This window comes from Stenella coeruleoalba (genome assembly GCF_951394435.1).
Source record: "Stenella coeruleoalba genome assembly, chromosome: 20".
Lineage (NCBI taxonomy): Eukaryota > Metazoa > Chordata > Mammalia > Artiodactyla > Delphinidae > Stenella > Stenella coeruleoalba.
In genome coordinates, this window is record NC_137166.1 from 49,742,607 (window position 1) to 49,755,903 (window position 13,297).

General features: G+C 50.3%; 1 protein-coding gene across 3 annotated transcripts in view; it reads left to right on the forward strand.

Moving 5' to 3' along the window:
- The window catches only part of HIF3A (hypoxia inducible factor 3 subunit alpha), a 29,240-nt gene extending 20,195 nt beyond the window's left edge, over positions 1 to 9,045 (forward strand). For 2 of the 3 annotated variants that reach the window (XM_079908429.1, XM_079908428.1), the window contains 4 exons: positions 2,768 to 3,039; positions 4,142 to 4,259; positions 5,841 to 5,922; positions 8,254 to 9,045. In XM_079908429.1, coding sequence (XP_079764555.1) covers positions 2,768 to 3,039; positions 4,142 to 4,259; positions 5,841 to 5,922; positions 8,254 to 8,351 — 570 coding nt within the window. In that variant the 3' untranslated portion in view covers positions 8,352 to 9,045. The remainder of the gene's footprint in view (positions 1 to 2,767; positions 3,040 to 4,141; positions 4,260 to 5,840; positions 5,923 to 8,253) is intronic. The other variant, XM_079908430.1, reaches the window with a different exon arrangement.
- The last annotated feature ends 4,252 nt before the right edge of the window (positions 9,046 to 13,297 follow it).

Consider the following 13,297-nt stretch of genomic DNA (forward strand, 5'->3'; position numbering starts at 1 on the left):
CTCGTCACCTCAGTCAGGTCTGGGTGTGGCAAAGCACCTCAAATACAGTTCCTCTCAATCTGTTGGTCTGTGAACTAAAGAGACAAGTTGTCTGCCACCCACGTACCCAACATCCAGTGATGGGACAGGCATAGAATAACTGCCAAAAATACTCCTATTCAAAAAATAGGGGAAAGGAGAGCACACAGGTATCACTGGTCCACAGCAGTTTTGAAATCCAGTTGGGCAAATATCAAAAGTTCCTTGGTCAGAACCCATTCTGACTCAAAAACATCCCAGGAGTTTTTCTCCGTGGTTCTTGGCTCCACCCTCTGGGCTCTTGGCAATTCACTCTGAGTCATCCTTCCTTTTTCATAAAAAGGTAACATGTATTTGCAACTGAGTGGTTTTTGTAACCTGCTTCCTGCTTTTAGAACTTTGATGGCCCGAAGGTCTCTTTTCATTTTGTACCATCTCTGTCCCTTTCAGGCCAAGCTGTCAATGCTTCTGTTCATATAATTCTCTTTAAAAAACAACAACAACAACAAAAAACATTGTATGTCTTAAATGAATCTCTTTGGAGTTCACTCCATTAGACAAAAGCCATACCCACACATCTCTGAGAGAAACCCTTCTCTACCTTGGGCTTCTGTTGAGATGGCAGAGTGACAGTGCCCTGAGGTTTAATAGAAGCCCTATTGTTTGATTGAGAAGACCTGTGAGGCACATCCTTAAACCCTAGAGTACCTTTTGTCTGACTGAGGATATTCTAGGCACCACCTTTTGTCTTTCTGGGGTCTTAACAAGGAATTTTATAAACACACCCTGGGCTTAATCTTTAGACCATGCTTTCCTGAGAGTGCCCTTCTTTGCTCAGAAACCATTTCTTAATTTTAGCATCACTTGCTATCTGGTTCCCAGAGTCAGCCAAACCCAAGGTGAGGGGCACAGTCCTCCAGACTCTCAAGTCTGCCCAAGACTTCTGACATCAGCCACAAGTTTGGGGGTCCCCAGGGCTACCTTCATTTCAGAGCAGCTGCCTGCAAATTCGGAGACTCTCATGGGCTCCCTCAGGTTTTATAATTTACTAGAACTAGTCATAAAACTAAGGAAAGCACTGTATTTATGATTACAGTCTTATTATAGCAAAAGAATATTATAGCCAAAGGAAGAAATTCATAGGGTAGAATCTGGGACTGGGAAAGTCCCAAGTTCAAAGCTCTCAGGTCCCCAGGGATGGTATTACCCTCCTGTCATTGATGTGTGGAAACATGCATATGGAATACTGCCAGTCCCGGAAGCTCACCCCAGCTTTGGTCTCCAGAGTTTTTATTGAGGTTTCATTGTGTAGGCATGATCAATTGAGTTATTGCCAATGTAGTTGAGTTCCATCTCCATCTCCACCTTCCCCAGCACACACACACATTTTCCTTGGAGGTCAGGCTGATTTCATGGGGCCCAAAGCCCCAGCCCTCAAATCCCATGGTTGGCTTTTCTGGCATGGAGAGTCCCCATCCTCAGTTGTCTTGTCAGAATAAACTATCAGGTGTGGTCCAAGGGGTCCATCACGAGTAGCCAAGACACACCTATCACTTGGGAAATTCCAAGGGTTTAGATGTCACCTCCCAGGAGCCAGGACAAAGGCCGAACCTCTTCTTGGGTAAAATTCTTCACTGCACAGGGAGGTTGAGAATTTTCAAGCCCTTCAAGCCCCAGCTCCTTCCTGTTTAACATTTCTTCCTTTATCTTTTCTCTCCCTTTGCCTTTTACTCCAAGTAAGCAAGAAGAAATCAGGCAGCCCCTTCAACACTTTGGCTGGAAATCTCCTTAGCTGGATCACGCAGCTTACTAGTTACATTTTCTACTTTCAACAAAACTGCAGGTGACAGTGTTGCTAAACTTTCAGCCACTTCCCAGCAAAAATCTTTCCTCCAGCTTCGGATAACGTGTTCCTCACTTGCCTTCAAGCCCTCAGTGGCAGGCTCCTCATGGTTCAAATTCTGACTAATGCCTTGTTCAAGGCAATCCAGGCCTCCTCTAACGGGCCCTTCAAAGTCCTCGAGCCCTTGCTCACTGCCCAGTGCAAAAGCCCCTCTCCCATTTTAGGTTTTTGTTACAGCTACACCCCACACTCCTTATCAAAATCTTATTTGCTATCTATTTCTGGATAACAAATTACTGTAAAACTTCGAAGGTTAATACAAGCGTGTATTGCTTCACATACTTTCCGAGGGTCAGGGGTTTGGGAATCACTTAGCTGGGTGGCTTTTGCTCAGCGTCTCTCATGAGGTTGCAGTCAAGATGTCACGCTGGGCTGCAGTCATCTGAAGGCTTGATTGGGACTAGAATATCCACTTCCGAGATCCCTCCCTTGGCTGTTGGCAAGAGGTCTGTTTCTTGCCATGTAGGCCTCTCCAGAGGGCTCCCCTCAAGAGCCAGTGACCTGAGAGAGAGAGAGCACAGCAACAACGGAAGCCACAGTCTCGTTACAACCTAATGTTGGAAGTCACACACCATCATCTCCTCAATATCCTATTGTTACCAGGTCAGCCCTAGTCACCATAGTAGGGGAATAACCTAGGGTGTGAATACCAAGAGGTGAGGATCCTTGGGGGCCATCTTGGCAACTGGCTACCACAGAGTCCTTCTACCCATTTTACAGATGAGGAGACTGAGGCTCAGACCCTTGACCTCAGGCACACAACTCAGAAGTGGTGGAGCTGGGACTCTAGCCCGGGTCCACCCAAGGCCAAGGCTCATGCTCTTAACTCCCTCCTGCCCTCCGCAGGACGTCGATGCTCTGGACTTGGAGATGCTGGCCCCCTACATCTCCATGGATGATGACTTCCAGCTCAACTCCAGTGAGCAGCTACCCAGGGCCTACCACAGACCTCCAGGGGCTGTCCCCCGGCCCCGTGCACGGAGCTTCCACGGCATGTCGCCCCCAACCCCTGAGCCCTCCCTGCTGCCCCGCTGGGGGAGTGACCCCCGGCTGAGCTGTTCCAGCCCCTCCAGAGGGGACCCCTCAGCATCCTCCCCCATGGCTGGGGCTCGGAAGAGGTGAGCCACAGTACAGGTGGGATATAAAGAAGTGTAGAGGGAACTCCCTGGCGGTCCAGTGGTTAGGACTCCACGCTTTGACTGCTGAGGGTGTGGGTTCAATCCCTGGTCGGGGAACTAAGATCCTGTAAGCAGTGGCGTGGCAAAAAAAAAAAAAAAGAAGTGTAGAGAAGGTCCCTGACCCCATCTTTCTCCTGCCTCCTACTTCAGCCTCATCCCTCATTATTCCTCCTACCCTGACCTCTGCTCCAGCCAGGCCCGCAGTGTCCCCAGCACATGTCATGTTTGTTTCAAACTTTATATCTTTGCCTAGGCTGTGCCTTCCTTCTGGAGTGCCCTCCACCGTTCTCATTGTTTATCCAAATCCCACCAGTCAACCACGGCCCTCTCCTTTGGAATTTGTTTCTATCTGGCTTAGTAACCATTTTTGTCATAGTTCAGAGGACATTGCCACAGTGTCAGAGAAACTGTCTAGAACTAAGTTCCCTAACACCTTTGAATATCTGTTGAAAGCCATGGACCCTTCCCAAGAAGATTCACATGCACATATAGACACGTGATCTCGCGTATAATTTCAGAGGATCTATGTCCCCCTTCCAAAGATGTTACACTACGAATACTCAAGTTTTTGCTCTCCAGATTGTAGGCGTGTGCCCATTTAGTCTCCAGGGTGGTCTCGTTACTATCCTTATAAGGCTTTCATGGATACATCTCATTATTTTCCAAGGCTTTCAGTTTGGAGCTGGATATACAATGGGTGCCTAATAAAAAGTTGTGAAGTGAGAGAGGGAGGAAATTAGTGAATCTAGTAGTTGGATGGATGGCTGGCTGGATGGCTGAGTGGATGGACAGATAGGCGGACGGATGGAAGGATAGACGGATGGTAGTTGTACAGGTGGGTGGGTGGGTGGGTGGCGGATCACTGGGTAGATGAATGGGAAGATGGACTGGCAGATGGATGAATGGATGGATTGGTGGGTGTATGAGTAAAGGAATAAATAGGTGCTTGGGGGAGTGAATGAACGCTCATCACCTGCTCACACTGGTGCCCACACCTGCCCAGGTTTGCTGGGTTCTGAGATTCTTGCCTGTCTTCCTCCAGGGCCCTGGCCCAGAGCGCAGAGGACGAGGCAGAGGGGGTGGAGCTGCTGGGAGTGAGACCCCCCAAACGGTCCCCCAGCCCAGAACCCGAAAACTTCCTGCTGCCTCCCCTCAGCCTGGTATGTGTGGGGATTCGTGGGATTCTCTGGCCCTCAGAACCCAGCAGGCTTAAACCTAGTTTTTATAGATGGAAAAACAAGAGAGGCAGGGAGGGCCTGGCTGAAGGTCAAATGGACGGTCAGCCATCCAGCTAGGGCTAGGACCTTGATCTGCGGGTTCAGGCAACAGGTATGGAAGGGCTTTGCAAATAGACGTAAGTTGGTGGTAGGTGCTAAGAAGAAAAAATAAGCAGGGTAAGGGGAGAAATGACAAGGGTGAATATCTCTAGGAATCTTCTCTGCTCCCACGGAACACTCCCTCCCAAACCTAGCACAGGTCTTGGCCTTTGATTATTAGTGTAGCTTTAAGAGTACAGACACTAGAGTCAGACTGACTTGGGCTCGAGTCCCAGGTCCGTCACTCAGTAACTGTGAGACCCTGGGTGGGTGACGTCACCTCTCAGCCTCAGTCTCATCTGGGAAGTAGCAGATAGTTAAATTTCACAGGACTGGCATGAGACGGCCCTTAGCTGCTCTTAGTGGGCTATTGATAAGTGGGCGTATAAACACCAACCGAACAAGAGCAGCACCTCGGGCTCCTCACTCTGAACAGGGCTGGGTTTTCGTTTGTTTGTTTTGTTTTTGCGGTACACGGGCCTCTCACTGATGCGGCCTCTCCCGTTGCGGAGCATAGGCTCCGGACGCGCAGGCTCAGCGGCCACGGCTCACGGGCCCAGCCGCTCCGCGGCATGTGGGATCTTCCCGGACCGGGGCACGAACCTGCGTCCCCTGCATCGGCAGGCGGACTCTCAACCACTGCACCACCAGGGAAGCCCTGAACAGCGCTGTTGGAACATGAGAGTGTGGTTGATAATATCAACAGCTCTGATTTATTGAGTGCCTACCATGTGCCAGACGCTGACTGCACCAAGTGCCTTGCATGATTATTCAGTCCCTACAGCCACTCTTGAAATACTATTATTATTCACATTTACACACAAGAGGTTAAGCAACTGTATCAGTCAGAGACTGGACAGGAAACAGAGAACATGTTCAAATGGGGTGTTGAGGAGAATTTAGTAACAGGACTGTTGGCAAAGGTGTAGGCATCACCCTGGGGCTAGCAACACCATCCCTAGCCTGAAGGCACAGGGCAGAGGGGTGGCCACTGGATCCTGGAGAGAGTAGGGTCCGCCTCGCAAGAGCTGAAACCTTCCATGGAGGGACACAGCCAACCCAAGATGACCCAGCAGGGAAGCAGCTAGAAGATCAAATACCCCTTGTCTTCCTCCTCCCACCTGCTGGTATCTCCCATCATGTGAACCTCAAAGGAACACACAGAGCAAGGTTGCACGTTGGTGGAGTCCACACGCACAGCTCAGCCTGCTGGGGCACTGAAGGGGAGAACAAGGCTCTGGAGGGACCCACAGAGGACATCTGGGACAGTGACTCACCCTAATTCACACAGCCAATAAGCAGCCACTGAACACCACAGTGCCCGTAACCACTGCCCCATCCTGCCTCCTTGGATATGATGATGATGATGATGGTGATGGTGATGATGATGGCGATGATGATGGTGGCTTTGTCTGTGTCCCCTAGAGTTTCCTTCTGACAGGAGGACCAGCCCCAGGGAGCCAGCAGGATCCCAGCACCCACCTCCTAGAACTGAATGAGCCCCTGGGTGAGTAGCAACCTGGGTAGACAGAGAGGCTCTGGGTCCCCATCTCCTGTGGGAGGTGCCTTAGATGGCTGAGAGAGGGTGGGATGATTCTGAGGCTGGTGGGGGAGTCTGTCTGTGCCTGGACATGACCTTACTGGAAACAGGCAGCCCCTCCCTCTTCTCAGGGACACTGTGGGAGGAAAGAGAGGCCCTGAGGGAGGCAGGGGCTGGCCAAAGCTGTCCCTTGAGGTGGAAGCTGAGCCCGGGCCTGAGTCTAGGTCTCCCGAAGCCTGTGTCTGATTGTCCCTTGGTCATTCCCAGCTGTGTGGCTTTGGGAGATAGTTTCTGCTTCTGGAGTCTCGGTTTCCCCCTTCTTGTCAGTGGGGGCCTATTTTCCGTAAAGAAAAACCCCAACGAACTTTTTGGCCCACCCAATATAAGAGTTCATACTTTAAGGAGATGTTTTGAGGACTTGTGGATATGCTGCCCAGGAAGAGCTTAGCACGAGACCTGTTTCACAATAAATGCTCAAGAAATGTCGCCCTTAAGGTGATGCTGGTCCCAGACCACCCCACCCCCGCAACGCTGCAGAGTATGAGACAAGCTGCTTTGTCTGTGTTGCTCTCATCATCTTCCAGCACAACTATGAATAGCCATAGCTCCACCTGAAACCTGCAGGCACTGGCCATGAGGGAGCTTTCCAAAGCACAAATCTGACCTTGGCCTTCCTCTGCTCAAAGCTCTTCTATGCCTCCCTAGCGCCCTTCAGAGAAAGATCAAGCCCCTCATCTTGGACTCCAGTCTCTGCGGGGTCTGACTGTTGCCTCGTCTCAGACTGCACTCTGCTTCACATCCTCCGTTTCAGCCACAGTCACTATCCTTTAATTCATTCTTTCCTTCATGCGTGTAACAAATATTCACTCAACACACAGTAAGTGCCAGGCACTGTCCTAAGAGCTGAAGACAAAACTGGGAACAAAACACATGGAAACCCCTGCCCTCATAGAGCTGACATGCTAGTGAGGGAGACAGTCCAGAACAAAGAAACAAATGCAATAAAGAGTACACGTGATGAAAAATAGTGCTACTTGGGAAAATAATGTGTGCAGAGGAGAAAGGAGTTCTGTGGTGGGGGGATTTCCATTTTAAACAGTATGATTAGGGGTGGTCTCACTGAGAAGGTGCCATTTGAACAAAGACCTTAAGGAGGTGAGGGAGTGAGTTGTGACAATTTCTGGGGGAAGAGCATCTCAGGCAGAGGGAACAGCGAATGCAAAGGTCCTGAGGTGGGAGTGTATCTGTCTTCTGTGGGGAAAAATCAGGCCAGTGTGGCTAAAACACAGAGAAGAGAGGAGAGAAGCAGATTCCACAGGGCCACTGTGGGGCATTGTGAGGACTTTGAAGTCATCTTGCTTGAGGAGGCTGCCTCAGGGCCTTTGCATATGCTGATCCCTCTGCCTGGAATGCTTTTCCCTCCATTCTTTGTCTAATTACCACATCCTTTAGATCTCAGATCAAATAGGACTCCTTCCACAGAGCCTTCCCTCATTTCCCAAGCTATGGTTTGAAACACTCATCACAGTCCACGTTCACATAGGAATTTGTAACATTATTTGATTACTGTCTGTCTGCTCCTCACAGGGCAGGGGCCTGGCCTGTCTTGGTCATTGTGCTTCACCGTGTGTGCAAGGCTGGGCACAGAGCAAGGCCTCAGTACATATTTGTAATTGAAGAGCTAACGTTTATCTAGAGCTCATTCTGTGCCAAGCTTTGTGCTCAGTCTGTTACGTACGTACATGATCCAATTGACGTCCCTCACTGGAATGTCAGCCCCACGAGGGCAGGAAGTTTCATTTGTCCTGTTCACTACTGTGTCCCCAGTGCCTGGCACACAGTAGGTGCTCAACAAATATTTTTTGAATGAGTGAATTCTCATGAGTGAAGTAGGTCTAAGTATCCCTGTTTCCCAGATGACCACAGCTCACTGGGCGCTGTTCAAAGCGCTTTACGTGGATTCACTCATTTACTCCTCACTGACAGCCCTGTGGGAGGCAGGGGAGGTATTGTTGTTAGCCCATTTTACAGATGAGGTAACTGAGGCACAGAGAGGTAAAGTCACCTGTCCCAGTTCATACAGCAAGTAAGTAGCAGAGCCTGGATTCAAACTCAGGTGGCATCTGGCTCCAGGCGTCTTAACATCAGGACACCTGAGATTCAGAGAACAGCACTTGCCCAAGATTTCAGTCCTATTTGAATCCAGGCATGCCTGCCTCACCAGCCATGCTCTTAACTGTCTGAAGACGGGTTGGGGTGATAACTCCCCACTGGTTTACCTTCCATCTTCCCCCACAGGCCTGGGCCCCTCCCTGCTCTCTCTCTACCCGGACGAGGACACCGCCCAGCCCAGGAGCCACTTTCAGCCAGCGGCAGGCTTGGCCCAGGCCAACTGAGCCAGGTCCTCTTCCCACCTCCCTTCTCCCCCCACAAGAAAGGACGTCAATCATACTCCAAGCCGGCAGCCAATGCACAGGATGGAGGTGCCGGGAGAGGGGCTCCCTCTCTCCTCTCGGTGACCCCCGCCCGCCTCAGGCCTACCTCAGTCCCCACCCCTCTGCCCTACCCCCACTGTCTGGGGGTGCTCCGGGGTGGTCTCAGCTCAGTGACCTCTGGGAGGGGGTCCCTGGCCCCCTCCTGCTTCTCTCAGGACTTCCCTTGGGGTTCTCAGTACCGGTTACCTCATCCTTTTCTCCAATTCTCTTGGCTTTATTTTCGGTAATTAGGGGTGGGGGAGTTTGGGGCTCATGTCTGCATTTCTGGGCTTGGGGGAGTATTGATAACCAGAAGCACCTTGCTTTCCATCCATCTTTCTTTCATTCTTATTTTTATTTTTGTTGCTTTCATGGTATGTTTTTCATCGCTACGAACTGCCTGGGGTCCACAAGAATGTGGGACCCTGATCTTCCCACCAACTCAGGTGCCAATGGGGACAGCAGGCCAGACCTCACCCCCGGCGACTCCTGATTGAGCCCTTAGCCTCCCAAGCGGCCACCCAGCTCTGCCCACCCCTCCGCTCTGGACTTCTGCTGGCTCCTGCCTGACCTGGACCCCGACTCCATAGGCGGTCTTCCTATCCCAGGTGTAGCTTCCGACCTCTGCTTCCAGACCGTACCACCTCCAACCCTTTCTGGTTCTAGACCACACAGCTTTTGACCTACTCTGGTTCTAGACTGTGCCATCCCGGCCTTCTCTGGTTCTAGGCTGCACAACACCCAACATGGTCTGGTTTAGACCTTGCATCCTCCAAACCGCTGTGATTCCGGATCTCACCGTCTTCTCCTTCTGGACCTCACAATCTCCAACTCTGTCTCTCTACTTCACGCTTTCTAAAGTTGTCTGGTTCTAGGCTCACAACCTCCAACTCCCTCAGGCCTAGGACCACCAGAACCCTCTGGTTCTAGAGCTCACGCTCCGCCTTCCTCTGGTTCTAGAGCTCACTCTCCGCCTTCCTCTGGTTCTAGAGCTCACGCTCCGCCTTCCTCTGGTTCTAGAGCTCACTCTCCGCCTTCCTCTGGTTCTAGAGCTCACGCTCCGCCTTCCTCTGGTTCTAGAGCTCACGCTCCGCCTTCCTCTGGTTCTAGAGCTCACGCTCCGCCTTCCTCTGGTTCTAGAGCTCACGCTCCGCCTTCCTCTGGTTCTAGAGCTCACGCTCCGCCTTCCTCTGGTTCTAGAGCTCACGCTCCGCCTTCCTCTGGTTCTAGAGCTCATGCTCCGCCTTCCTCTGGTTCTAGAGCTCACGCTCCGCCTTCCTCTGGTTCTAAAGCTCACGCTCCGCCTTCCTCTGGTTCTAGAGCTCACTCTCTGCCTTCCTCTGGTTCTAGAGCTCTCCCCACAGGTCTCCCTTCTTCTCAATGGCACATGCTCCTACTCCTGCTGATTCCAGCTCTTACAACCTGATTTCTTCTGATTTTGGAACCCCACATCCCCAAGCTTGGAATTGGTTCTAGTCTTCCTGATCTGTAATGCATTTCGTTCCAAATCTAGACTTCATGATGTCTCAATCATTTTGATTCATGATGCCCAGCTCAGCCCTTTTCAACTCTACACTCGAGACTTGCTTCTCCCATCAAAAAGAAGTAAAATGGGTTTCATGTCTTGACCTTATGGGTTTCGTGTCTGGACCTTTCAGAACCAGACACAATGTTCCAGTTCTCTTTTGCTCTCGACCTCATCATCGCTACCACTGAGTGGTCCTGGACTATACAACCTTGACACTTTGCAATTTCCAGGGCCCTCTGATTCCAGATCTGATGATCTCCCTTTCTTCTGGTTCTAGTAATGGGCTTCAAATGTCTTCTGATTCCAGACCTCGTCCTATAAATTTCCTTGACTCTAGACCTCACAATCTCCAATTGCCCCTCATTCCACATCTTACGACTCCGAACTACCACGTATCTAGAACTCAGCCTTCAAACATCTTCTGATTACAGACCTTGCCTTATAAATTTTTCTGGTTCTAGACCTTACAGCTTTAAATTCCTGATTCTAGACCTTACAACTCCCAAATCCCTCTGGTCCTAGAACTTGGTCTTCAGACTTTTTCAAATTCTAGTCCTTACTCTGTATCTCTGGTTCTAGACCTCACAGCGTCCAAGTGCCTCTGATTTCAGATCCACATTCTTTTGGCTCTAGAACTCAGCCTCCAAAGCCTTCTGATTTTAGAATCTGGACCTTGCCCTGTAGATTCCTCTAGTTCTGAATCTTAAGACCTCTGACTCCCTCACTTCAGACCCCACCCTCCTAACTCTATTCTGGGCTTCCTGCCTAACTCAACTTGCTCTAATTACTACTCTCTGCCTTAAGTCTTCCTATTCCAGATCCCTACCCTCCAGGTCCTTGAGCTAATGGACTTCATGCTCAAGCCTTTCCATTCTCAGTCTCATATCCCTAAAAGTTCTCTGTCCTAGAACCCCCTCCCTCCCCACCTCAGCCCTCAGATATGTACTTACTATTACTTAACCCCAGGTATCTGGGGAACCTGGGGCTCCCTCACAATCCAGGTGACTTCCCCAGCCGCACAGGCACACGCACAGCCCTATCTGCATATCATGGGGTGGGGAGAGAGGCCAGGACTCCTCAGTACTCCACCACCACCTATGTGTCCCTGTCCCCTTCCCCCAACCTTCTTTCGACGATGGTGCTATTCTCGGTCTCCCACAGGAAAAGGCCTCCCTCTCTCAACCCAATTCACCCCCTTTATGGAAGGCACTTCTCACTGTTTTGTCAAGGGATGGCCTGTCCAGATTGGTGCTATGAGGAGAAGGGTCTGACCCCTCCCTCTCTCAGCGGGTGACCTAGGCCCTCTATGGAGGGAACTGTGTGGGCTGGGGGAGGGGAAGGGACTGGACCAGCCATGCTGGCTGTGAAACCCACTGATCTCTAAACCCCCATAAAGATCTCACCTTGGTAGGCACCAGAGCTCTGTGTGTTGACTCATCTGTGGGGTCGCTTCAGGGGGTGGGGGTGCACCGGCTGACTGGGTGTCCATGTCACTTTGTGATATAGGTCTATGTAACGTTGTGTGTCTGGTGATGTTTTCATTCTGTGTGGGTCATTGTGACATAATTCTGTGAACCTGTGTGTGGGGAGGGTTGTAATTCCTCCTCCATGTGTTACTGTCTGGGTGAAATGGTTCAGCCTTATGTGTGTTTCTCATTACTGTGGATTTCTGTGTTCCTGAGTGTAGGAGGCATTGGGATTTTTTTTTTTTTGGTACCTGTGTGTTGTCTGTGTGGTGGTGTGATTCTAGATGCACGTATGGGACTGTGTGACAGTATAATTCTGTGTATTGTCTCTGTGACATGATTCTCTGTACTTGAGTGTGTGTGTGTGTGTGTGTGCGTGCGCACGTGCCAAAGAGAGATTTTGTGTCTACAGCTTCCTGTGTGGACGGGTGTGCCTGTTGTCATGTCACCCTCATAACCCCTCTCCTATGTTCCACAAAGTAATCTTTTCAAAGGAAGAAAACCACTTTTAGGAACTCCCTGGTGGTCCAGTGATTAGGACTTGGCACTTTCACTGCCATTGCCCGGGTTCAATCCCTGCTTGGGGTGAACTAAGATCCCGCAAGCCACACGGTGTGGCAATAAATAAATAAATAAATAAAAATTTTAAAAAAGAAAAGAAAGCCACTTTTAAGCCTTCGCACTTGCTGTTCCCTCTGCCTTAAATACCTTTCTCTCTTCTCCCCTCTCTTCACCTGATTATCTCCTACTCATACATTAGATCTTGGTTCAGACATCCCCTCCTCCAAGAAGTCTTCCCTGCCTACCTCAGCTGGGTGAGGTCCTCCCACAACCTGAGAGCTGCCCGCCCCACCCCCCATCAGCTCTAGGTACTCTGTCCCACTTTGAGTACTTCGGAGTGGATATAAAAAGTACTTACACTGTGTCAGGCCCTCTGTCACTTTACTTACGTGATCTTATCAAACTCTCCTCTAATCCTATACCATAGGCAGTTATTATCCCCATTTTGCAGTGAATGAAACTGAGGTTCAAAGAGGATGATCACTTGCCCGAGGTCACACAGCAGGGAAGGGCTGTGCTGGACTCGAATCCAGGATTCAAATCCATTATGGCATTCTTCCCACACACACCAAAAAAAAAAAATCTAACCCCCAGCGCAGGCTCTGGAGCATACAGGAACAGTAGAGTAGGAATTAAGAGCACAGGAATTAGGTGGGACAGGTTCAAGTTCTGGCTCTGCCACTTTCTTATTGTATGACCTTGGGCAAATACGTTGACCTCTGCAAATCTCAGTGTCCTTATCTGTAAAGTGGAGACGATACTAGTATTTACCTTCTCGGGTGATTGTTGGATGTGGTAGGGTCCGATTGCCAGGACAAGAAGTTTTGGGGGTGGGAGAGCTTGTGCTGTCTCCAGGAGGGGAGCCAGAGCAGGGCCTTAAAGGATTTAGTGCTACAGTTCGGTATTGAGTAGCGGCTGTGGGTTTAGGAAGGATAGTCTGGAATGGGGTACCGTGAATGAAGATTGGGGATGGGAGTGGCATCTGGAGATGTTGCCTGAGACTAATCTACTCAGGGTCTCTTAGGTCATCAGAAAAAGTCTGGGTTTTCTCCTAAGGGCACTGAGGAGCCATGGAAGGCTGGTGACTGGGGCGTGAGGAAGGAGAAAGGAGATGGTGCAACAAACTTCTAAGCCTAGCTCAGGGCTAGGGGATCCAGGGCACCTTTAATTAATAACTTAGAAACACTGGCCCTTTCTGGTGTTGGTTTGAGAAACCGCCCATTTTTCAGAGAGGGGTAAGTGAGGCCCTAGAGAGGAAGGGAAGATTTCTTTGTTTAAGTCACGCAGGTAAACTGACAGAAGGGCTTGACCCC